The sequence below is a fragment of the Diplodia corticola genome (assembly GCF_001883845.1).
Source record: "Diplodia corticola strain CBS 112549 chromosome Unknown scaffold1, whole genome shotgun sequence".
NCBI lineage: Eukaryota > Fungi > Ascomycota > Dothideomycetes > Botryosphaeriales > Botryosphaeriaceae > Diplodia > Diplodia corticola.
The window spans coordinates 19,899-42,089 of record NW_017971480.1 but is presented as its reverse complement, the minus strand read 5'-3'; the positions used below and the strand labels follow the sequence as shown (position 1 = coordinate 42,089).

The 22,191-nt window shown below is 57.6% G+C and overlaps 6 protein-coding genes across 6 annotated transcripts; 3 read left to right on the top strand and 3 right to left on the bottom strand.

The window, feature by feature from the left end:
• Positions 1-5,443: 5,443 nt before the first annotated feature.
• On the top strand, positions 5,444-8,602 carry BKCO1_100014 (proteophosphoglycan ppg1; the record flags this gene model as incomplete). Its single annotated transcript, XM_020269504.1, has 1 exon — positions 5,444-8,602. One exon carries the CDS (start codon positions 5,444-5,446, stop codon positions 8,600-8,602), a length of 3,159 nt encoding a protein of 1,052 aa, XP_020135201.1.
• Positions 8,603-9,535: 933 nt separating this feature from the next.
• On the bottom strand, positions 9,536-12,360 carry BKCO1_100013 (uncharacterized protein; the record flags this gene model as incomplete). The annotated part of the gene is made up of 6 exons (XM_020269493.1): positions 9,536-11,203; positions 11,262-11,333; positions 11,393-11,824; positions 11,885-12,040; positions 12,096-12,188; positions 12,238-12,360. 6 exons carry the CDS (start codon positions 12,358-12,360, stop codon positions 9,536-9,538), a joined length of 2,544 nt encoding a protein of 847 aa, XP_020135196.1.
• Positions 12,361-13,041: 681 nt separating this feature from the next.
• BKCO1_100012 (uncharacterized protein) lies at positions 13,042-13,968 on the bottom strand (the record flags this gene model as incomplete). Its single annotated transcript, XM_020269482.1, has 2 exons — positions 13,042-13,757; positions 13,806-13,968. The coding sequence occupies 2 exons, from the start codon at positions 13,966-13,968 to the stop codon at positions 13,042-13,044; spliced, it is 879 nt and encodes a 292-aa protein (XP_020135195.1).
• A 204-nt stretch (positions 13,969-14,172) lies between these two features.
• On the top strand, positions 14,173-14,700 carry BKCO1_100011 (cytidine deaminase-like protein; the record flags this gene model as incomplete). Its single annotated transcript, XM_020269471.1, has 1 exon — positions 14,173-14,700. One exon carries the CDS (start codon positions 14,173-14,175, stop codon positions 14,698-14,700), a length of 528 nt encoding a protein of 175 aa, XP_020135198.1.
• A 375-nt stretch (positions 14,701-15,075) lies between these two features.
• Positions 15,076-15,998, top strand: BKCO1_100010 (uncharacterized protein; the record flags this gene model as incomplete). The annotated part of the gene is made up of 4 exons (XM_020269460.1): positions 15,076-15,085; positions 15,148-15,353; positions 15,502-15,834; positions 15,909-15,998. 4 exons carry the CDS (start codon positions 15,076-15,078, stop codon positions 15,996-15,998), a joined length of 639 nt encoding a protein of 212 aa, XP_020135197.1.
• A 2,891-nt stretch (positions 15,999-18,889) lies between these two features.
• BKCO1_10009 (glycoside hydrolase family 115 protein) lies at positions 18,890-22,070 on the bottom strand (the record flags this gene model as incomplete). Its single annotated transcript, XM_020270112.1, has 3 exons — positions 18,890-20,494; positions 20,543-21,513; positions 21,572-22,070. 3 exons carry the CDS (start codon positions 22,068-22,070, stop codon positions 18,890-18,892), a joined length of 3,075 nt encoding a protein of 1,024 aa, XP_020135153.1.
• Between the last annotated feature and the right edge of the window lie 121 nt (positions 22,071-22,191).

Sequence of the window (22,191 nt, the reverse complement as noted above, 5' to 3'; positions counted from 1 at the left end):
CAGCCGGCTCGGAGAATAAAATGATCGGCGACGATACATACGGAGCCCATGACTCGCTCACCTATGGAGGCCTTCTTCCAGGTACCCGAACAGCAGGCTCAAAGCGGGTGCGTCCCGTCGTGCTGACCCTGGCGCCGTAGGACATGCGTGTGTGCGATTGCCTGGTTGGGCACTGGAGTGACGTCTTCCGCGGCGTGGCGTAACAGGACCAGGTACGAAGAAGGAAAGGAGAAAGAGGTCGGGCGTTTCACCATCACGAAGGAGCGTGGGGGCGTCCCAAAGGGGTTCCGAGTGTGTGGTCGGGCATTGAATAGGTTACCAAGTGACAGTGACGGACGCGGACGGATGGATCGGTAAGGAATCCCGGGATCGGACAGGATTCAGTCATGGTTGCCGCTCGGTCCTCCGTGAGAGAGCAAGTCCTCCTCTCTCCGGAAGCGTCGTCTCAGGACCTTTCTCTTACGCAAGCTTTTACGTTCGCAGTTGCTTTCGGTTTTCGATCGGATGAGATGGATTATGCATCTAAGTTATTCTCTCTCTCGTTTCTACTATTCACTTATCGGCTTTTTTCTCTCCTTTTGGCTTCTCCAGCACGGGGACTCGAGAGTCATACAGCAACACCAAAATGATGATCCCAACACCCACCGTGTATTATCTACGGCCTGTCTTGCGCAATCACACAAATGCCTTCAAGTTCTTCGATGCCCTCCCCCGCCCCCGCTATTACCCTTATTTCGTCACACCATCGTAGGGCGAATCATTCCCGTAGTCTCAAAACATGACTACCGTAAAATCTCACGAACCTCGCCTCCTTGGCGGTAGGGACTACCCTGGTAGATTAGGATGATGTATGGTTTCCACCTCCAATCAGTCTGCATAATCTCATGGCAAAGTTCCTGTAACACCAAAGGGTGGGTTTTATATCGCTGGCCAGAAACTCATACCGCCCGAAATTACAAGGGTAATCCCTATCGCCAAGCAAGCAAGTTTCATGAGTTTATCTCTTGCACTGCCGCTACGGGGCCTAATCGGGAGCAGGGCTTAGCTTCATCACGCGCCGTAATCGCCTAAGAAGCATCATCGCCACTACAACCAACCCCCCCATAATGCTTGTAGTGGCCGTAGGCGGGCGCGAGCGATGGCTACGAGCGAGTCAAACGAACGTAAAGGCGATTGAGTATTTCGATAGTCTACCCACTAGTATACGTAACCGCCTAGCGCCCGCGCGCCCGCCCCACGCGACTCGCCACCTTTTAAGGGATGTTGTGGTGTTGATTGATTTTCGTTGGCCCAATCATATGCCTTAGACCTTAGGCCTCGCCGGTGGCCTCGTGGTGGCCGTGGAAGAGATACGGTATGGCAATGTCGCAGATACGGTAGTTGGCTTCGGCATATAGCGTCTTTTGCAGCTATGTTTTGGGACAGCGACCTGGTGCCGCTGACAATACCTGAAACACGCCAGCGCGTTTCTGCACAAAGCAACAAACCTTGCCGACCGCATCCGTTCGGAGGTAAGGGGAGGGAGGGCATAGGGCATAGGGCATAGGGCATAGGGCATAGGGCATAGGGCATAGGGCATAGGGCATAGGGCACCGGGGCTTTTGCCTTTTGAGGTGTTCTTCTTGGTCTTTTTTTATTTATTCTTGTACATATACACGTACTACTCTGTTGATGAAAACTTTACGCGCCGGGATGTGGGGAACGGAAAGCAGGGCCACGGGTTTACGCGCGCGTGCTTGCGGCGCAGTCGTTCACCTGGGCTGGGAAATCACGCATCGTGAATCATGACAGCAGAAGCAGAAAGGAGAAGGAGGAAGGGCAAACGCTTGGTGGGCACTGCTGGGGAATGTCGGTGAGCGTGTTCTTGCCTATCTTTTGCCGTTGGTCCCGTTGCCGGTGAGCTCGGCTAGCCATATAAACTTCTGACTATATGGGGGTCCCGTTCGAGGGATGGCTGGCAGAACCGGGTGGCCGGGCCCTACACTCTGTCAACTTTGACCTCTTCATTTTTTTTCTTTTGAGCGAGCCCTCGGGTGCGATGGGGGCGCGTGGTCGGGAAGCAGCTGACGTAGGATGGGAGGCTCGAGGTATGTGACCCTGACGATGACGGCGCGTGCAACTGGAGCTGATCAGCAATGCGAGAGGGTCCTGTCAATTTGCTTTTCCTCCTCCCTTTTTTTCTTCTGTTGTTCGGTCGTGTATCCACTGGGCTGCGTGTGTTGTGCGACGCGCGCAACGCGCGCAAAACGTGAAAAGAACCGTTGTTTGAGAAAATGGGGCGCTGGGGGCTAGCTGAGGTCTGCGTGGTGGCTATGTAAGCCGATGATCAGCACGGGGGTGCGGGTCTGTGTGTTCGGAGGCCGAAGGCACGCGGTTGGTCAGTTGACCGGTCAGTTGTTGTAAGGTGGAGTTTTGTTTTTTCCGTTTTTGGATAGCGAAGCGGAAGCTGCGGTTTCGTTGGCTGAAACAATTCCTGCCTTTCTATACCAAAACACCTACAGCCATTTCTGGACCTGCCGCTTCGAGGCATGTGGCTCGAGAAAAAGGAACTGGTGGCACGACGCTGCGGCAGTTGGAAGGCGTGTTGGAGTAGTACAGAGCGATGGAGCACGCGAGAGAGACAAACGCTCAATCTCCACATGAGCTTGCCAGAACGGCCCCCGGGGGCCGAGCCGAGCCCAGGCTGCAGCCGCAAGACCTGGGATCATGGATGGACATGACATCTGCGACGCTTACGCATGGCGCCCACCTCGACAGAGGACGTTTGCGTTGCCGAAAGGCAAGCCACAAATGGAGTGCAGCTGTCAACCCGCCGTCTTGTCACGTTTGCATGCAACGGACAGGCGGTCTCCTTGCACCAGCCTTCGGCAGGTGGTGTTGTCCAACGCTCTTGCGTATCGTCAGGTTGTGTGAAGAAAAGCATAGGCAGGCCGGTGAAGGACAGTGCGAGGTGAGGTTGCGGATGGAATCGGAAGCGTCGCTCGAGGCACATGGCCGGACGTGTTTGCTCCGCGTGCCGTTGCACCTGAGAATTCTCAACTCTCGCTTCCCCGAGAGATCAGAGGTTCGGTTCTCATGCTTCGGATGCGAGAGGATCAGCGGCAATCTCCACGGAATGGAGCGCTGGATACGAGCAGACGACCGCTGGGCTCTGACAAGCGAGCAACTGCAACGGTGAAACCCGTCATGGTGGCAGATAAATGCATACTGTAGGCACTCTGGCAACCGGGGACCATCGCCGTGGAGACGGAGCGATAAGTGGAGCGCCGCAGTGTTTGTATCAGAGCGACGGAGTAATTGTACGCGAAGACGAAGACGCGGAAATGACGTGTCTGTAAGAAGGCACGCGGAGGCTGCGGACGGGAGATGTGGAAGTTGGCAACGAACAGGATGAAGATCTATCCGGTAAGAGGGCCGTTGAGGAGCGGGACGAGCAGGGTGGGTTCTTCGGAGCAAGCTCGCCCTCATGTCCACATGGTGCGGGCTGGCTGTTTGGGCGGAGCGCTTGGCCGCGCATGCGGAGTGTATGCGTGCTGTCGTGGAACATTGGGCAGGGGTTGGTGGAACGGGTGGGCGGGCGGTGAAGGCGAGACAGACGTTAAACACGGCGTGCAGCGTGGGCGGGGAATGGTCCAGCTCGGTGCTGTGCCCCGCGGTTGGCAGGATCCCGTGGTTCTAATGGCGGAGACTCAGGCAGCGGAGGGACGAGACGTTGCAACAACGGGCTGCTTGACAGAAGGACCGGGACGAACGACGTTTGTTTTTCCGGCGAGTCTAGTGCATGTGACGGAGCTGGTACGGGACCGCATTGATGGCGCTAGGGACTGACATGATGTAGACGGACTGATACGTGTTGACCATATCTTACTCTGGCATTTCTTTTTCCCGCACATAAGATGAGGCTGCCCGATGTGGCAGCTGCGGATGCACGTGGGGTGGGCCAGCTGGGGCTCCGGGCATGGGACTGTGGGGTAAGGCGAAAAAGGAGCTTGAGGCAATGAAGAGCTGCTGGACTGGATATGAGCTGAGGCCGTCCATGGCATCGTCATAGCCAGTAGCATTCGCGCGTGAGGTGATCCCTGCCCGGAGCAAAGTGGGATTGACGCGCAGAGACGATCCGTCTCGGGGCTCTGGGCTACCGGTGGCCGAAGATCATAGGAGGCGTGCTATGATCAGTCGAAGCGCTCTAGAAGCTTGTTCTCCCCAGCAGGGCTTGCGAGCCCCAGGGGCACGAGGCGGCCGTTGGTCGAGAGCAGAGACTGGCAGCGTGGCGGCGCGTCCGGCAGCGCGTCCGGCAGCGCCTCTCTGGCACTTGGCCGGCCGAGGGCTGCCGGGAATCGAGAATCGCGCTGCCACGCGTGCGGCGCGCCAGAGCCAAAGATTTGGATTTGTGGAGTGGCTGGTGACAATTTTGGCGACGGCGTCATTTCGCATACGAGGATCGTGCTGCGCGCGGGAGGTCGGCGGCGCTCGCGCTGGACTCGAGCACAGCGGGCAGCGATCTTCGACAACAGCGCTTCTCGTGCCAGAGCGTTTGGCGGTCGACAAGGCGGCGGCCAGAGGGCGGTAGCGAAACAGGACGGCGTCTGGCAGTCGGCGGCAGCGCCGGGACAGACACGATAGGAACCGGGCTCGCAGGCGCGAATCATGGCGGGCGGGCTGGTGCTAAGGCAAGGGACGGCGTGGGCAGCTAGCAGCAGGCGGCGTGCGGCTGGGCGGGCGTCGCGGCAGGCTAGCTCGTGAGGTGGGCAGTGGTACGGCGTGGTACGGCATCGTGGTGGGCGTGGTGGGCAGGGACAGGCCTGGCAGGCGGGAGCTTGGACGGCGGCGATCCGCGTCTGCATGCCCCTGAGCCGGGCCGGGGGGCAGTCTCTATATTGCTCCATCGACGCTCTATTGCTTCAATGCGCCGCCTCACGCCCGCTGCTGCGCTGCCTGTGCTGCCTGTGCTGCCTGTGCCCGTCGATCCAGCGCGCATCCGGCCCACAGAGCCCCCCCCGGCCGCTGCTCCTCCGCCAGGCTGGCCAGCGCACAGCTGCAGCTTCGCCGCACGCCCTTAAGCAGCAGCTTCTGCACCTGCTCCTGTCGCGCAACTAGCTTCCGCCTTCGTCAGATTGCGTCCAAGCTCGTCGCATCCTCTCTGCTGGGTCGAGGGTCCATCCACCGCGTCGTCCGCCCCCTCCGCCCACCGCGCCAACCACCCTCCCGACATGCGCGCTGTGCCGCCACCGAGTGCACCCATCGTTCGAGCCTGACCTGCTGCCGTGTCACCCTTCGAGAAGCACGCGAAAATGTCCAGGTATGCCCCCCGACTCGCCCGCCTGCCGCTCCCTCCCTGCTGAAACTCTGCCAGCGCCTGATTTGTTCTTGATATCTACACGCTCGTTTCCCGCCTGCTTGCTTCTTCCCTTCCCTCGACCACTTCTGTCTCTCCCCCGCGAAAATGGGCCGTGCTTCCAAGTTCGCCTTCCCGCTGCCCGGCCGCCGCGCCCACGGCGACCGGGACAACCGCCCGGAGCCGCAGCCTGCCAACGACTACGACTACCACCCGTCCAGCAAGGCAGAGCGTCTCTTGGGCACCGGCCTGCCTGGCCACCGCCAGGGAAGCTACTCCTCTGCCAGCGGCGTCCCCCGCAACAATTCCGCCACCCCTTCGCTGGAGACCAAGCCGAGCTACATGAGCATCGCGCTGTCCGAGCCCAGCCAGGACTCTGCCCAACGCAAGGGCTCGAGTTACGCCGACGATGGTCACCTCGTGCCACCCCATCCCCGCTTCCACCAGGATCAATCGCACGCCCGCAGCAAAGATCGCGCTGGTTCCGTCACCAGCTCCACCTACAGCCGCCACTTGAACTCTCAGGGCTCTTCTTCTACCATGCGCTCGCACCACGACTCCCACAGGCAGCCCAGCCACGTCTCCCAGAAGCCGTCCATGTCCTCCATGCGCGACGGCGGCTTACGCAAAGGCCACCCTGCTTTTTCCTCGTCACAGAGTCTGGGACAGGAGAGCCTGAACGGCTCCGTCCTCAGCGGCGACTTCGGGTCCGCTGGCGGTGGTAGTAAGAAGAAGAAGGTCCCTGCACGCCTCGACCTCTCCAAGCTGTTCCCCAAAGCCCCCAAGTCCAAGAACACCAAGGACCAACAACTCCTGTCCCCTACCAAGTTCGTCAACTCTCCCGTCGCCATGTCGAGCACCTCGACACATTTCTCGCGGCCTCTCACCTCGCCCACTTCATCGACTTCTAATAGAGACAGGGCGCCTTCTCTCACGAGCATCAGGACCAGTGACACCCTTCGTGAGGGAAGAGCTCAAGCTGCCAAGGAACGTGCGTATAAGTCTCAATTTGATAACGCCAAGGTCAACAGGAGAAGACCTCCGCCAGGTATTCAGCATTGGTTCGACGGCATAAGCGATGATGAAGAGGAAGAGGAAGAGGTCGAGACCCCGCACCTGCGAGCGAGCACGAGGCCCCAGGAATCTCGATCCGCATCGCAGCACCGACCGTCACCACATGAGCACCGACGAAAGGAGTCCTCATCTGGACCTGGCCGCAGGGCTTCTCATCACAGGCCCGCCTCTAAGCAACCATCTTATCCGGTGGACGAGCGTGCCTATGCGGCGGATCGCCCGCATCGTTCAGAGCGTGGATATCCGATCGAACCTCCCGCAGAACTCCAAACCTACCGGCACCGCGCCGACAATTACCAGTCCGGTATGGATGCCCGGATTGCTGAGAAGCCTCACGTGCGGAGCCAACCGAGTCAAAATTCTTTCGCAACTCATAACACGGCCCGGACCAACACGAGCAAGATGTCTGGCAGGGACCTGAAAGGTGACAGCGTCCTGTCGCTTTCTTCATCAGAGGACGAAGGTGATCCTAGGAGCAGCGGCACCAGTCTTCCCATCATCCGTGACAGTCTTGCCATGTCCACCGAGTCCGAGAGCGAGATCATGATTGGTAGGGCCCAAGCGTTCGACATCAGACCACGTCAAAACCGTCCAGGGAGGCGTATGACTTCGGCGTCTGGGAACAGTATACAGTCCTCTGGGACCGGTGCCACTATTGATGTTATGCTGTCTCCGACCACTGCTGCCTCCAGTCAGACGAATCTGGTTCTGCCAAGACATTCCAATTCTCGGGGTAGACGGGGATCACGCCACTCTCGACAGGTCTCTGCGATCCCAGAGGATCAAGACAACGACTCAAAGAGCTACACCGAGAGCTTTAGCAACGCATCCTTCGACGACAAAGAGAGCATCAGGAGCGGGAGGACATCCAAAAGCGAGCCGAGACATTTGGGCCACAAGCTCATGGCCGTCACTGAAGAAGAGGAGGTACTCTTGGAACTTATGCGTAGGAAGCGTGCAGCTATGGCAAAACAGAGCTTCACAGACGGCTACCGGTCAGCCATCAAGGCCGAACAACATTACATGTCCATGGACAGCCCGGTTTCAGAATACTCGAGCAACCAAACCGTCAACGAAAGCGACTGGAGGCACTCCAAGAGGTCTTCACGCTCTCACACTACTATAACCGAATCTGAGCCTTCTTCCGCGGCTTTGGAGACACTGTCTAACGCAACTTACGTACCACCGTCGTCGCGGAACCGTCCTCCGCCCATGGCGAACGAAGCACTACTCAGGTCACCCGCGTCGAGCTCCGTGGCGTCGACTTCCTCGGCATTCTCCCCACCGCCGCGATCGCGTGCTACACAGCGCATCATGTCGCAGGCCCCGCAGCTGTCTCCTGCTCTGTTCTCTCCACTTGAGGTCTTTCCTTCGCCACCCGACTCCCCGAATTTCCCGGGCACTGCTTCGCACACGGACACCATCCCCTCTCCTGTCACTCCTGGCCCGGTTTCCCACGGCGAACTTCATGTCAAGGTTGCTGGCAGCTCTATCGGTGGTAGCGAGGCCAGTTTCGGTACTGATCAGGACTCTATCCACAATGCCCACCACCACCACCCATCTGACTTCACCATGGGTCACAAGGGCAAGGACAGGTCGAGGAAGGTTGAGAATCTAGTTGCCAGGAACAACGAAGAGACCGAAGGCACACATGGCATCGATAGGTCCCGTAGCCATAGCCGACGACGTACTGCTAGCTCTGGCGCCAACGTTGCCCCTTGTGCAGAGCCAGTTGCACAATCAGCAGCTTCCAATAACTTTGCCGTCCCGCCCCGCACGTCCTCGATAATGGCTTTCCCCAAACCCGGAATTTCTATTCAGCAGGATGATGGAAACTCGGTGTCCTCTGCAGCATCCAGCAGAAGGCCTGGTGAGGCTGAATGGGACTGGGACGCTGACGTCGACGTGGGCGCTGTCATCAGCCAAGTCCGCAAGTCGCGCTCCTCGCATATTCTGGGCAGCAGTTCGCGCACCTCGGTCTCGTCCACTACGCCTTCCAAGCAACGCCTGAGCAGGCAGAACAGCACCGCGAGCCACGTCAGCCCCAAGAGCGGCGCGAGGAGCGATGCTGGGAAAAAGCTTTCTGTGGCGCCCATGTCCAACGCCGCCATTGCGCAGCGAAGCAGCGTTTGCGATGATGTTCTTGCCGCGTGGAGCAGCCTCGGTGGCTCGCGCGGTGAATTCTACGGTTAATTTCGCGATCTTTTGATCGCCCCTTTATTTTCTTCGATGATGACTTTTTCATGAAGTGGCCTTGATTGCGGTAATCGGATTTATTGACGTTGGAACGAAACAGGAGGTCGCATTTGGGAGTACGATGGCTTTGAAGACGTAGAGGGGCTCTCTACTTGTAGACAAGGGAAGTGAGGCAGAATCTGCCTATTGTGGCCCGCATCACCACCACGACTTTTTTTTTCCTTTTGCACTGTATCCTGATTTCCCACGTCATCGTTCATGGCTTCTAGTTACTGATTTCGTAACGTCTCTCGGGATACCACAGCTCCCGCCTGTTTTCCATTCGATCCTCGGCGGGATCGCTTTTCCTTAACAATTTCCTTACTTTCTCATCCTTAATCCTGCCTCTTGGCATAGACTACTGCATTTTCTTCTCCAGCGATGGCGTCGTGTGGGATACTACTCAGTGAGGATCTTTTTTTCCTCTTTGCTTGGATCTCCCAATATCTGCGCATTTCGGCACTATATCACCGTCTGGTGTTGTTATTATCAAAGCAAGGTTGCTTGCACGTTTGATCCGGGATGTGTTCTCTCGGTTGTTTCTTTTGGATCCGGAAAAGTAGCTCAGACTTAATTTCCCTTGGTGTGTATTCTGTGTAGCAGTATCAAATAATCAACGCATTGGGATGGCGAAAATTCGTGTCACAACTTTTGTGTGTGTGTATGTCAATACAAACGGGGAGAGTGAATGCGATATGCCACGCTAGTATGTGAGAAGGGAGAGCGAGTAACCGAAATTTCTTCAATCTGGTCCGCATCCATCAATCACACTTTGATGATCCACGTCCAATCCCCTGTTTTTTTTCCCCTTCCATTTCTCTCTTTCTCTCCCTCTCCATCCATATTTCCCTCCTCCATCCATCCAAACCCCAACCCCACAAACCCAAGAACTCACACACACACACCCATGCAATCCGCGCCCCCATCACTCGGATCGCACCCGTCACTCGGATCGTCGACGCACTCCCTGCCCTCCTCGGCGCACGGCGTCGCCGCGAACCCGCCGCACCCCTGCGGCACGATGCACACGCCGTACTCGCCGCAGGCCGGGCCGCAGCCGCCGTTGGGGCGCTCGGCGTCGGGCGACAGGTCGCGCACGCAGGTGAAGCCCGAGGGGCAGGGCGACGAGTCCGGGTCGGCGGCCGGGTCCGGGCCGCCGCAGCGCATGGTTTGCGGTTCGCTGGGGGGAGGGGGGGCGGAGGAGGGTGAAGAGGGCGAAGAGGAGGAAGGGGACGAGGAGGGCGAGGGGCCAACGGGGTGCGGGCCGGCGGGTGGGGGGACGATGGGGCCGATGATTTGGCGCGGGAGGGGGCCGATGGTGAGGGCGGTGGGGAAGGTGGGTTGTTGGGTTTGGGCTTGGGCTTGTTCTTCTTCTTCTTCTTCTTCTTGTTGTTGTTCTTGTTGTTGTCGCTGCTGGCGTTCTTGTTCTTGTTGCTCCTTGAGGGCTTGGATGGCGGCGGGGGTGGAGGATGGGCGGAAGTTGGGGAGGAGGGAGAGGCCGACGGGGCCGGGGCCGAACATTGGCCTGAGGGTCGTGATTGGGCCGGACCAGGCGGGGTCGGGCCAGTATGGGTGGGTGGGGGAAGACGACGACGAGGGGGTGGCGGTGGTGGTGGGTATGATGTTGTCGAGGTTGAGAGAAGAGATGGATGTGGCGAATAGGTCGAGGGCGAGTGATGGAGAAGAAGACAACGACGACGACCCCGAAGCGTCGGCTACGGCGGCGCAGTAGCTGCGCTTCTCGGCGAAGCCGATGCCACTGATGAGTATGTCGACGCACTCGAGACCTGGGTCGCACGCCGGGTAGCCGTCGCCGCAACGGATCTGCGGGAACACGCTCAAGGATGTGCTTGTCGGTTGGACCGGTGATGTGGCTATCACTCCCGGAATGAGCGCTGTATTGACGTTCACCTGGCGAGGGGGGTGCCTGTTGAGACCTCTCGTCGTGGAGGTACGGAGGCTGCTGCTGAAGTCAAGCGTGAGGGTGTTGCTGGGGGTACTCGGCGAAGTCTGGGTCGTTGTGTCGGCCAGGAGAGTGACGCTGTTGAGCACGTCAACGCAATACCCGCCGCAGTCGGAATCTGGGCCACAGTGGGCATTGGGCCGCTGAAGGCAATCGTAGCCGGTCGGGCATGACTGGGCACCGCGATGGCCACAGACATGGTAATTCGCAGTGGCGGGCTCTGTGATGCTCGGTTCGGCTCCTGCTATTTCTTCGCTGGAGAAAGTCGCCGACACCTCGGTAAATCCTGGCAAGGATGCCGATTCTGGAATACCATCTGTGGATGTCGGTAGCACGCCCGAAAGGAGGTCGCCGACCAGCGACGTCGCGGGGGCGTAGAAGGAAAACCAGGTGTGGGTCTCAGACCAGGGCTCGTCGTCGATGAGGTCATTGACATAGTCGGGTAGATTCTCTAGGTATGCTGGAAGCTCCTGAGGATCTGGGAGATCTGAGATGAGGTTGGTGAAGATGACTGGGATGTCGCTTGGTTCCGGGACCATATCGAACAGATCAGGGAGTTGCGCATCGAGGTCTTCCGGATCAGTTCCGTCGCAATCCTGTACATCGGTCAGCACGAGAGGAAATGTTGAATCTGTCTGTTTCGGAGAGACACACCAAAAAGGTTGGCAAAGGTCGGCCACAGGTCAGTGCACAGTCACTGGCTGCTTGATTACTGCATTGGCAGCTCTAAGCCGGGTTAGCTCTACAGTCCAGACTAAAGTTAATGGCACGGTCGAGGCGCTTACAAGAGGCCAACTCTGAGCACAGAATACGGGAGCGCAATTGCACTGCGGCACGGAAGTGTCCGGAGGAACGCCTATGGGAGTCATTTGTGGAAAGTCGTCAACGTCGGACACTGATGTTGGTGCATCAAACTCCTCACGGCGATCGTTGAAACGAGGGAACTGTTCCAGATCGGATGGAAGCGGTGTGGGAACATCGGTAATTTGGGGGAAGTCTTCCAGGTTAGACACCGAGGTTGAATTAACAGCTGGCAGAGACACAATGACCGGCCCAGGCTCTGTTGGCAGGAACGGTTCCGTTGGCCTTGGGGTGTGAAGCGTGCCGTACAACGAAGCACTTTCCTCCGGAGAGTCGCCACAGTTCTGAAGTCTCGGTGCAACGCCGCCGCAGCGCTGGTGGCACAGGACCTTTCCGGAGTTGGCGCAGCGGCATGACTGACAATCTTAGTACACTTCTTGCGTCAGCCGGAGATTGGGAGTTCTTGTCAAATTTACCTGAGGCCAGATTTGTGCACAGAAAGTTGGTTCGCATGTACAACTTGCTGATGGTTCTGCTGGTAGTGCAGTGGGAAACGCGGATGTCGGCTTCCCAGCTGAAGTCGGTAGGGTGCTGGTAGAGACGGATGCAAGACCAGAGGCTGAGTCGCAGTCCTGCAGATGGTGAGCGCGCCTGTCCCTGACATAATTGGAAGATAGAGTGACGCACCCTTAGAGCAGGCGCTGGACAAACCAGGGCCTTACCCTGCTGAATCTGATCTGCCCAGCAGGACGCAATCGCAGCATTCTGGCATTTGCAGCGCTTTGATACAGTTAGAAAGATCCATTTGACCATGAGACAGAATACGTACTTCTGGTTGCCCGGGTGGACATAAGGGCATAGGGCACGCGCATGCCAGGTCATCTTCCCCTAGCGCGGCCGGCGCAGCCAGGGACAACCGAAGCGATGCCAGGATGAGATAGAGCGTCTTCATGGTTAGGATGCTTCTCCAGCGGACGAAGGAGAATACAGGGAGAACAACCTTGGGCGACACGTAGATAGATATAAGAGGGCGAAGGGTGAGGAATGGAGAGCTAATTTTGAATTTTTGTCCCTACCCAACTCAAAAAGTCATCTGCGCCCAGAAAAGTTGAATCGAGCGATTGCTTGGACCCTGTCCCACAACGCCAACTACCAAACGGGTGCCTCCTTGCTTCAATCCTCCATCGTACTGGAAGGTAAATGGAAGTTCCAAACGCGACCGGTAGATGGACTTGATGCTTCCAAACCGCCGAAACGATGATAGCGATGCCAACGGCGACTGGATGCCGGCCACTCCGGGAGAGATGACGTTTGCAGACAGTAGCTTGGCGGGAAAAATGGAATGTGGGGTCTAAGGTTCTCAGTGCCGGGACCCCGACCTATTCAGTCGCTCGCTGTTGCACACAGGGGAAAGATGAGTGCTGGCGTCGCCTTTTCCGGTATATCTGGTCTATATTTGTGCACCCCATGCCTGGCTAGTGCGAGGTCATCCGAGGTCCGTCCTTGTTGCCCACGCGACGCAAAGGTAACATCCTCCAGGCTGCTGACGGCGAGCGAGAAATGAAGCAGCCGTCCTGTTTTCGCCACGACCTAAGGCAATAGCGGGAGTCATTCTTCATAGGAGCATCGGTCCTCATTTCTTGCCTTTCTTGGCTCGGGAAGCGGTCCGTTGGAACGCTTCCTCGGGTGGCTCGTCCATCGGCGGCGCTCGTTTCTTGCCCTTCTTGGAGTCAGGTGCGTACTTTGCCTCCAACTGGTCGAAGAAAGACTCAGAGCGACCCTTCTGGCGCTGCTGGATCATAGCTGCGAGGTCGCCCAGACCGCCATCACCCTGTGCTTTCTTCTTCTTTTTGGTGCCTTCCATCTCCTTTGCAGCGTCGTCGGCTTCCTCTGCCTCCTTCCTCGCCTTCTTCATCCTGTTCTGACGGCTTCTCTCCGACTCGTCGGTATACTTTTTCTCGGCAGGCACTGTTCCGTCTGCGATGGCTGCGTCGAGAATAGCTCGGAAGCGATCCTCATCCTCGAGCGGATTGCTGAGCATGATGACCTCGTAGATTTTGTTTAGGTTGCCTTTGAATTGCTTGTAGGCATCGATGAGGTCATTCCGCTCCTCATCGCCGCCCTTGTACTCGTTCTTGAATTTCTCAATGGCCTCGGCCGTGACAATGTCCTCGTACTGCTCCTTGTAGTATTCGGTCCAGTTGAAGTCATCATCTTCGAGATCGACGGTTTCCTCGGTGCGACCGGTGGTATCGTAGCGCGAGCGGCGACGGGGATCAGAGAGGATAGCATGCGCGAAGGCGATTTCCTGGAACTTGGCATGGGCGGCTTCCTTGTCCTCGGCCTTGTCTGATAAATTGTCAGCGGAGTCACACGCGGTGGCGCGACAAGACCGACCTGGGTGATGCTTCAGGGCAGCTTTGCGGTATGCACTCTTGATGTGGTCGGGTGCTGCGTCCTTTGCGACACCTAGAACTTCATACGGATCGATGGATTTGGGCGGCTCCTCATCGATGAGGTCCTCGATGTCCTCGCTCCGCTTTTTCTGCTTCCTGGGCATGTTGCTTGGTGTCAAAAACGACGGGGTGGCGATGGAGTTGCGGTGCGGTTGGCAGGGTGGAGCTTCAGGACGAGCAGCGGCAGGGAAGACGCGTCGCACGCGATTCGAGAGCCGACGTAACCATCAAAACGCGTTCCAACCACTTCACCCCCGCCAAACCATCACCACGACGTTGTATCTTTACTGCTGCCCGTCTGTCTGAAAATGTCCGTCGAATCCACCAAGCCGTCCTCGCCGACCGACCATTCGGCATACATGCGATTGGCCCTCGCCGAAGCCAAGAAGTCTCCCCCAAAGCCCACCAACTTCTGTGTTGGCGCTGTTCTCGTCGACGAGAGCGATGGAAGCATCCTGGCCACTGGCTACACCCTCGAGCTTGAGGGCAATACCCATGCAGAGCAGTGCGCCCTGCAGAAGTTCGCCTCGGCCCACGGCCTGTCTGAAGACCGTGTGGGCGAGGCCCTTCCGGCGCACACGGCCATCTACACTACAATGGAGCCATGCGGGGTGAGGCTGAGTGGGAATTTGCCGTGCGTGGACCGCATCCTTCGAACCAAGAGCACCGGCAAGGGCATCAGAAAGGTCTACCTGGGCGTCAAGGAACCCGAGAAATTCGTGGGAGAGAACGTTGGAAGAGCAAAGCTGGAAGAGCAGGGCATTGAGTGCGTCCATGTGTCGGGGTTGGAAGAGGACATTCTGGCGGTTGCTACCGCTGGCCATGAGAAAGCCTGAGGCCGGCGCTGGTGAGCCGGGATGGGGCCGGTAAGTGCATCGCCGACTCCGCACATGACAGCGTACATCAAACCCACGCCTGGTTTCTTTATTTATAAAATGTATCCGATACGTGCGGAATCTCTGCCGCGGGCAGTCGAATTGCGTCACGACTCTGCTTTAGTCTAATCCGTTTTCGGCAATCAACTCAGCCCCTCTGACGTACAGTACAGACGACTATAACTATACCACGTCTGATACTGCTTCAACTTCTCAAACGGCACTCGTCCATCCTACCTCATGCCCCAATTCACCCAACGCTCCCTCCAAGCGTTTGCTAGACCCTTTCTCCTACCCATCCGAGTTCGATACGCGCCCACATCGCAAGCTCGCACCATGGCAACCAGTTCGTGAAAGAAACAACCTCTCCGCTCTGCGGAACTTGCACTGACCGTCCCTTCTTTTAAGACGAAGAATTGAAAATCGAGAACACCAACATCAAAACCGCGCCGGGCGTCGAGCTGTCGTCGGACCAGAAAACCATCGTCGGCAGCGTCCTCGACCTCTTCGCGGGAAGGCCGTCCCTGGCCAAGCTCCGCTTGTGGTCCGATGAAGCTGTCTTCGAGGACCCCATCACCCAGGCGCGGGGCAGAAAGCAGTATGAGCCGCAATGGGTAATGACATCCTTTCTCCCCCTTCTCTCCCTAGTGTTCTGTTCACTCCAAAAGAGCAACGCCTTCAAGCCCCAAACGCCACACAACAAACATAAAGAAATAGATGAAAAAAAAAAAAAGAGAGAGAGAAAACTGACACCCGCCACAGTACGGCCTCCAAACCGCCTTCTCCGAAATCGAGCGTCTGCACCACGAAGTGACGTCCTCGGGCAACCCCATCACCATGTCGCTCAAGACGCGCTACGTGGTCAAAGGCATCAACAAAGAAACCACCATCGATTCGATCGTCAAGATCACGACCGACGGGCGCCTCATTACCAAGGTCGAGGACCGCTGGGACGGAAACCTCCCGGACAGCGGCATCGCCAATGTGAGTAGAAGTGACGTCTGGCAGCTGGCCAACCCCTTTTGGTGGGCGAATTACGGGTTCGCGTGGGCGTGGTGGGGCGCCAGTTGGGTGTGGTGGTCGACGCCGTGGTTGGTGCGTCCAGGCGCTGCTGCCGTGCTCGGTCGTCTGATCTCTTTGCTGACTGTTTTGTCTTTTCTTGTGTGCAGGCGTTCCGGCGACTCAATGCCGTCAGCGTGCCGAAAATGGTCGGCGTGCCCAAGAATGACGAGGAGGACGCGAAGAGGGGCAATCAGTGATGGTCTCGACATGCAGAAGCGACAACATAAATTTACGTTTTGTACGAGAGATGCCTCTATTACCTCTATCCTACCGTCATCGATCCATACTCGCCACGAATTCTTTCGAATTTGCTCATGAAGTCATAATCTCATCAGATATACCTCCCACATCCCGTGAACATTCCGCATGACGCCAATATCCTCCCCGCCTCTCTTTTTCGCCATGAATTCAATAGAATAAACCAACTGCCCCTCGTACATCAGTTTACTCATCTCATTCCAGTCCCAGCTCCTACTATACATTGGCCCCCACTCTCCGCGCTCCCGCCAACCATGCACCCATCAATATATTACCGACGACCGCAATCGGCACGCCCCACCCATACCAGCCCCTGCCCCCGTACATTCCACTCCACGCATCGTTCACCACGAGGATAGTTCCGCAGCTTCCTGCGCGCGTGGTCGGCAAGCCGGGACCGTCTGCTGTTAACGTCGAGCAGTAGCCAGCGTAGACGGCACCGTCCCCGTCATTGTTATTGTTGTTGTTGTTGTTGTTGTTCCCCGCGGCGCCGACGTAAGCGGTCGTTGTCGTGGGCTGGGCGTTGCCTCCGCCGGCAACGTATTGCGTCTGGGTTTGGTAGATGGTGACGGTGACGGTCGAGATGGACTGCGCGTTGACGTAGCCGCTGCACGTGGAGCCCGAGGGGCAGCAGCCGACGACGTTCGAAGAGCTGAGGTACTGGCAGGTGTGGTCGGTGGGACAGCACCTGTTTCGTTTTCCATGCGTCAGTCGTAGCTCTCGCGCGGCTCGCAATTCTTCCCAACAGTGTGAGGTGTCGTCCTGTCTGCTTTTGCTTCTTTTTTCTTTTCCGCATGTCTCTTTTCTCTCACGCCCATGGAAGGCTTACCAGTTCGCATATCCAATGCCGCTGCAACTCAGCGCAGCGTACTGCGGACAGTACGCGGGGGAGGCCTGGGTGATTTGTGTGCCATCCGCACCGATGATATAGATGGCGCCAGAGAAAGGCGCATATACATCTTGCGCCGCTGCGCCGGGAAGATGCTCAAGCACAGCCAAGAAGAAAAGCGCGATCAATGCGACAATAGTGCGATGGCAGGAGAAACGACAGAGAAGGGACGATGCTGGTCGCCGTGTTGGTGGCGGTAGCACTGGTACCTCTATTTCTACTTCTCCGGTCTCGATTTTCCAAAACATGTTCCTCCGGCACGTCCCTTTTTTTTTCTCCTTTCTCAAACAAGGTCTTTGTCTCTCGTATGGCGGTTGGAGTTGTATAAATCGAATGGTCCGGCGGTGGTAAAGAGCAAGATATGCGACTTAGTTGGAAAGCTGGAGATCTTATGCGCGCGGTAGCATAGCAGGCTCTCAGATGGTTCGATTCAATAATGCAGGCTCCCCAGCGCGAGGCGCAAAGCGGCGCGAGGCTCGACGGCGGTGTGGTCAAGTGCCCCACAGTTGATGAGCTGGGGGTGGAGACGAGTCCTGTGCTTTCCCAAAAGACGTTGTAGAAGTGTGAACAGGGGAAACGAGAAGCAGGACTTTTTTAACGAGTGACGGGAGAAAAGGAGAGAGAAGCAGGCGAGCAACTGCAAGCGGCAGGAGGAGGAGGGGCGAGAAGATGAGTAACAGGAATGTGCCCCGCGCCGGGAAGCCACTGCCGCGGGAGAGTGCAGAGACAGTGTGGGCGGGTGAGACATGGGCGGGAGAGGGAAGGAACGAGCAAAGCACGGGGAGGCGCCATGTCAGGCCAGCGAGCTATCCAGATTAGGCAACGAGCTCGTGTGGGAGGCGGCGTGAGCTCTGGTGGGGGAGCTGCAGCTGCCATGGAGCTTTGACGGACAGGGAGTGGGGAGCTGCAGTGGTGCCGAACGCGACCGGGATGCGCAGCTGCATGCCGCTGTCTCGTGCTGCTGCTGCTCTCCCGCCAGCAAATCCCGCCTGCATCCGATCGCGACCTGCCCTCCTGTCAGCAGCCTGTCGTCATTGCATGCATGGCCCGGCGCCCGAGCAAGCCCGGCCTGGGCCTCTTCAGCCCATCTGGCCGCGTCGCCCGCGTGCCGCCAGCTCGCAAATGCCCAATGTGCCACTCGACCATTGGACAAAGCATACGCCTCATCTTGCTGCACGCCCGCCGGTGAGGCTGCTGCTGCTTGCCTCACGACTGAGACTCGTTCCGTTTGCTCGCCACCCGAGTTGCGCTTGCCAGCTGGACAGCAGGAGTGAGATGGCTTGCCTTGGGGCTTGAGTGCAGTAACGGAAGCCGATAGAGATGGTGGTGGGCCAGTCGTCCTCCCCTATGTGTAAGCATCCTCGCCGTTCGGCCTGCTTCAGAGCCACGGTCAGCTTTCTCTGGGCATCCGAAAAGCAGGAAGCATCTCCGTCTTACGGATTATCATCTGCAGCGAAAACCAAGGCTGTTCCCGGGTTGGTACCATCGGCAGCTGCGATTTGCCGGGAGAGGGCGGGACCTGGAAGTACCCTCGGTCTTGCTGCCTCTTCTCTCCCCCACCAAGCGGGGAATAATCCAGTCCTTGCAGTTTTCAACATCCTGATTGCGAAGTGCCAAGCAAATGTTCGGTAACTACTACCCGCTTATCGAATGTGGTTCTGCCGCCTTGCAATCGTTGTTCGGGGAAAGGGAGGCCACGACTTCCCAAGATGATTCAATGTCGAACCAAATCGCAGCACGACAAATCATACTTCGATAACCACGGTCAACATCTCACAAGACCTTTTTTCTTTAACAAAGGATTCATTCTCAAGCCACAGCCGCGCCAGATCAGCACCACCAACAGAATACCAAAAAAAAAAAAGCGCGCACCACATCACCCTACCAATTACACCCTCCCTCACCCACCCACACATCCGCGTGAAACCCCACCCCCCCACCTCACCCAACCCGATAACTCTCCGGCGGCCCCAAATAACTCTCCCTCACGCCCCCCAAATCCAGCACCACCTTCTGCACCACCACCCCCGGCTCCAGCGCCCACACCTTGACCGTATGCCTCCCCGCCTCCCTCAGCGGCGCCGCCCACCCGCCCGTCGTGCTCACCCACGCCGCGTCCGCGACCGCCGCCTCCCACCCCACCGGCAGCTGGCCCTCGGGCTGGTCCGTCACGTACGCGACTTCTTGCAGCGAAGACGAGTCGTCGTCGATGGCGACGGCGTAGCGAAGCGGTCGCGAGGGGTCGGTGTTGAGCGAGGGGGAGAGGTAGAGGGTTAGGTTGGCGCCCGTGGTGGTGTTGTTGGAGGAGGGAGGTAGGGTGGTGAAGGTGTAGATGTCGTATTCGAGGGGTGGGGCGAGGGAGGGGGAGAGAGGGGGGGAGAGCGCGTCGCGGAGGTGGACGCCGGAGAGGGTGCGGCCGTAGGAGGGGATGACTTGGTAGGGGTCGGTGGAGGAGGAGGAGGAGGAGCTGTTGGCGGAGCTGCCGATGCGGGTGTAGTGCGCGGCTTCGATGGAGATGTGGCCGTCGGATTCGACGAAGCCGGCGGTGAAGGATGGGGGGACGGCGGTGTGGTTGTAGGGGAGGAGGATGGATGGCATGCTGAATTGCGTGCCGTAGTCGGTGCTCGAGGTGATGTTGATGGTGGTCGTGTTGGAGCCGGCCGGGGCGTTGGCCCAGTCGACCGAGACGTAGATGCGCACGTCGGTGTTGTTGCCGGTGGGCGAAAGAGTGCCCGAGGTCTGGGAGAACTCGATCCAGGACGCTGCGGAGACGTTCCAGGAGAACTCGTTTGTTCCGGAAGCGTAAATGTCGATCCAGCGCTGGGGGCTGTAAGGGTCGATTGGCGGAAGGGTGAGGCTGTTGGATGAGAGGGTGTGGTACTGGTCGTCGCCAGGAACTGACGCATTGCTCCCCTCTACCGATACGCCCATGTCGCCCCGCAGAGAGCGCTCCAGCGTTTGAACATACTGGAGTGGCGGGGTGACCTGGCGCATTGGTTGCTGCCAGTAGACATAGCCCAGATGGGTTTGATCCATCATGTGATCCCATTTACCTCCCAAAAGCCCATTGTATCGCTGCGTCAGCTCGTGATCATAGTTGAACTTGTCCAGAACTCTCTGAGCCCATGCATTCGCGCTTGTACGGCCTTGTGCCGCATACAGCCGGTTCTTTGCAGCGCTGATGTGAATGTCGTATACATTACCCCCAGCCAGGACAGGGTGCAAAACCATCTGAAAAAAAGAGGGCTGTGCGGCAGCCGGCAAAGAATCGTAGATGCTCTGAGCGTTGCTGGCAAGAGACTGCCATTCAGCGAGCATGTTGTCTGCCTCTTCGTAGTTGATGAGGCTGTAGGTGCTCGGATCCATGAGCTCATACTTCCTCTTTGCGACCAACGTGCCATACTTTTGGAGGACATCGGCGGTTCGTTGGGAAACGCTGGCGCCAAACTCGCGGGCAGCGAATTGCTGTGTCCATTTCGAGGTGCTATTGACATCATATAGGCTGATGTCGTAAGCCAGATCGAACAGATGGCTGATTGGGATTTCCTGTTTCCGTTAGGCAAAGTTGGTTCAACCAAATCCGAGAGTGCTTACCAGAGGTTTGATATCTCCCACATTCACAATCCACATCTCCCTCGCGCCCTTCTCGTAAGCCATGTGCATCTGCTCCCACGTATGCTCGAGTTGTACCGCGTTGATCCACTTGTGGTTTCTCGGGTCGCCAACATAGTCGAAGTGGTAGTAAACACCAGCACCACCGGGCCGGTCGGTCTCATTACCTGCAGGCAGCCTCCTGTTGTTCCCCCAGTTGTCATCGGCCCACAATAGTATAACATCGTCGGGAACCCTCATTCCTGCCTCGTAATAGCCCTGGACTTCTTTGTACAAGCACCACATTTGAGGAACGGCGCTGTCGCTGCCATAGACGTCGGTCAGGATCTGCCGCTGAGTATCCACAATGTCCTCAAGCATTTCAGTCTCGACATTATCGCTCATGGCAGTGTCGGCGCTGCCACGCATGCCGATTGTCACCACGCTCTCGTATGGCTTGGCGCGCTCGACGCCTTCGACGAAAAAGGGGTAGATGGACTCGTTGTTGGTGTTCCATTGCCATGAGCCCTTGCCAAAGGTAGTCCACTCGTTCGTCGCACGCATCATAGGCTCGGTGTGGGAGGTTCCCATGATAATGCCATACTCGTCGGCGAGCGGCTGGTTGCGTGGGTCGTCGACGTTGAACATGGAGGCCCACATGGCAGGCCAGAGATAGTTGGCGCGCAGTCGAAGCAGCAACTCGAACACCATGGCGTAAAACTCAGCGCCGAAGGCGGAGCCGTATTCGCTCTTCGGATAGCGTTCGTTCATCCATCCGGTCAAGGCGGGGGCCTCGTCGTTGATGAAGAAGCCGCGGTACTTCACCGAGGGCGGGCCTTGGATTTTGATGGTGTCGATGGCATAGATGGCGTCGTGGCTGGCGGGAGATGAGTCGGCCATGAAATACCATGGGGACACTCCGATCTGCTCAGAAATGTCGTAGAGGCCATATATAGTGCCGCGCTTATCGCTGCCTGGAAGCAATCAGCATCGAATCCCATCGCAAACGGGCGGTCTTAAAGGGCAACGTACCAGCAATCACGAGCGCCCTCGACACTCCACTCACAGGAGATTCAACAAGCTGCGAAGTGAAGGATTCCCATCGACCTTCAATACCAGAGACATCAAGCTTGCCAGAATCCACAAGGTCTTGAATGAGAGTCGAATTTCCAAGTGTTCCGGCAATGATGACCCCAGAGCTGTTGTTGGTTGTGGAAGTGGCGGTAGTCCAGCTCGACCTCCCCGTCACATTGAAAATGACCGAAGCGTTCGCAGTAGAGGCGTCGCTATTGGCAAGCGACAACGAGCCATTGAGGCCAGTGATGCGTCCAAAATCAAGGGCAAGGTCATCCGCGACTCTCAAGACACCGGGCCAATCCGCAGCATCGAGCATCAAGCCTACGGATGATGACCTGGAGGCAAGCTGGTAGCTGCCGGCAGAGACGTTGAAAGCAATGGTAGCATTTTGGCCAATGGCAAGGGCAGACCTGAACAGCAGGAAGGAGGACACGAGACGCATCAAGAACCACATGCTGCCGGGGGTGGACGAGAAAAAGGCGGGGAAAGAAGGAGCCTCATGCAGGAGAAAGAAGGTCGATGAGGAGGCGGGATAAATACATATTAACTGCAGCACGCGTGACGTTGCCCTCGAT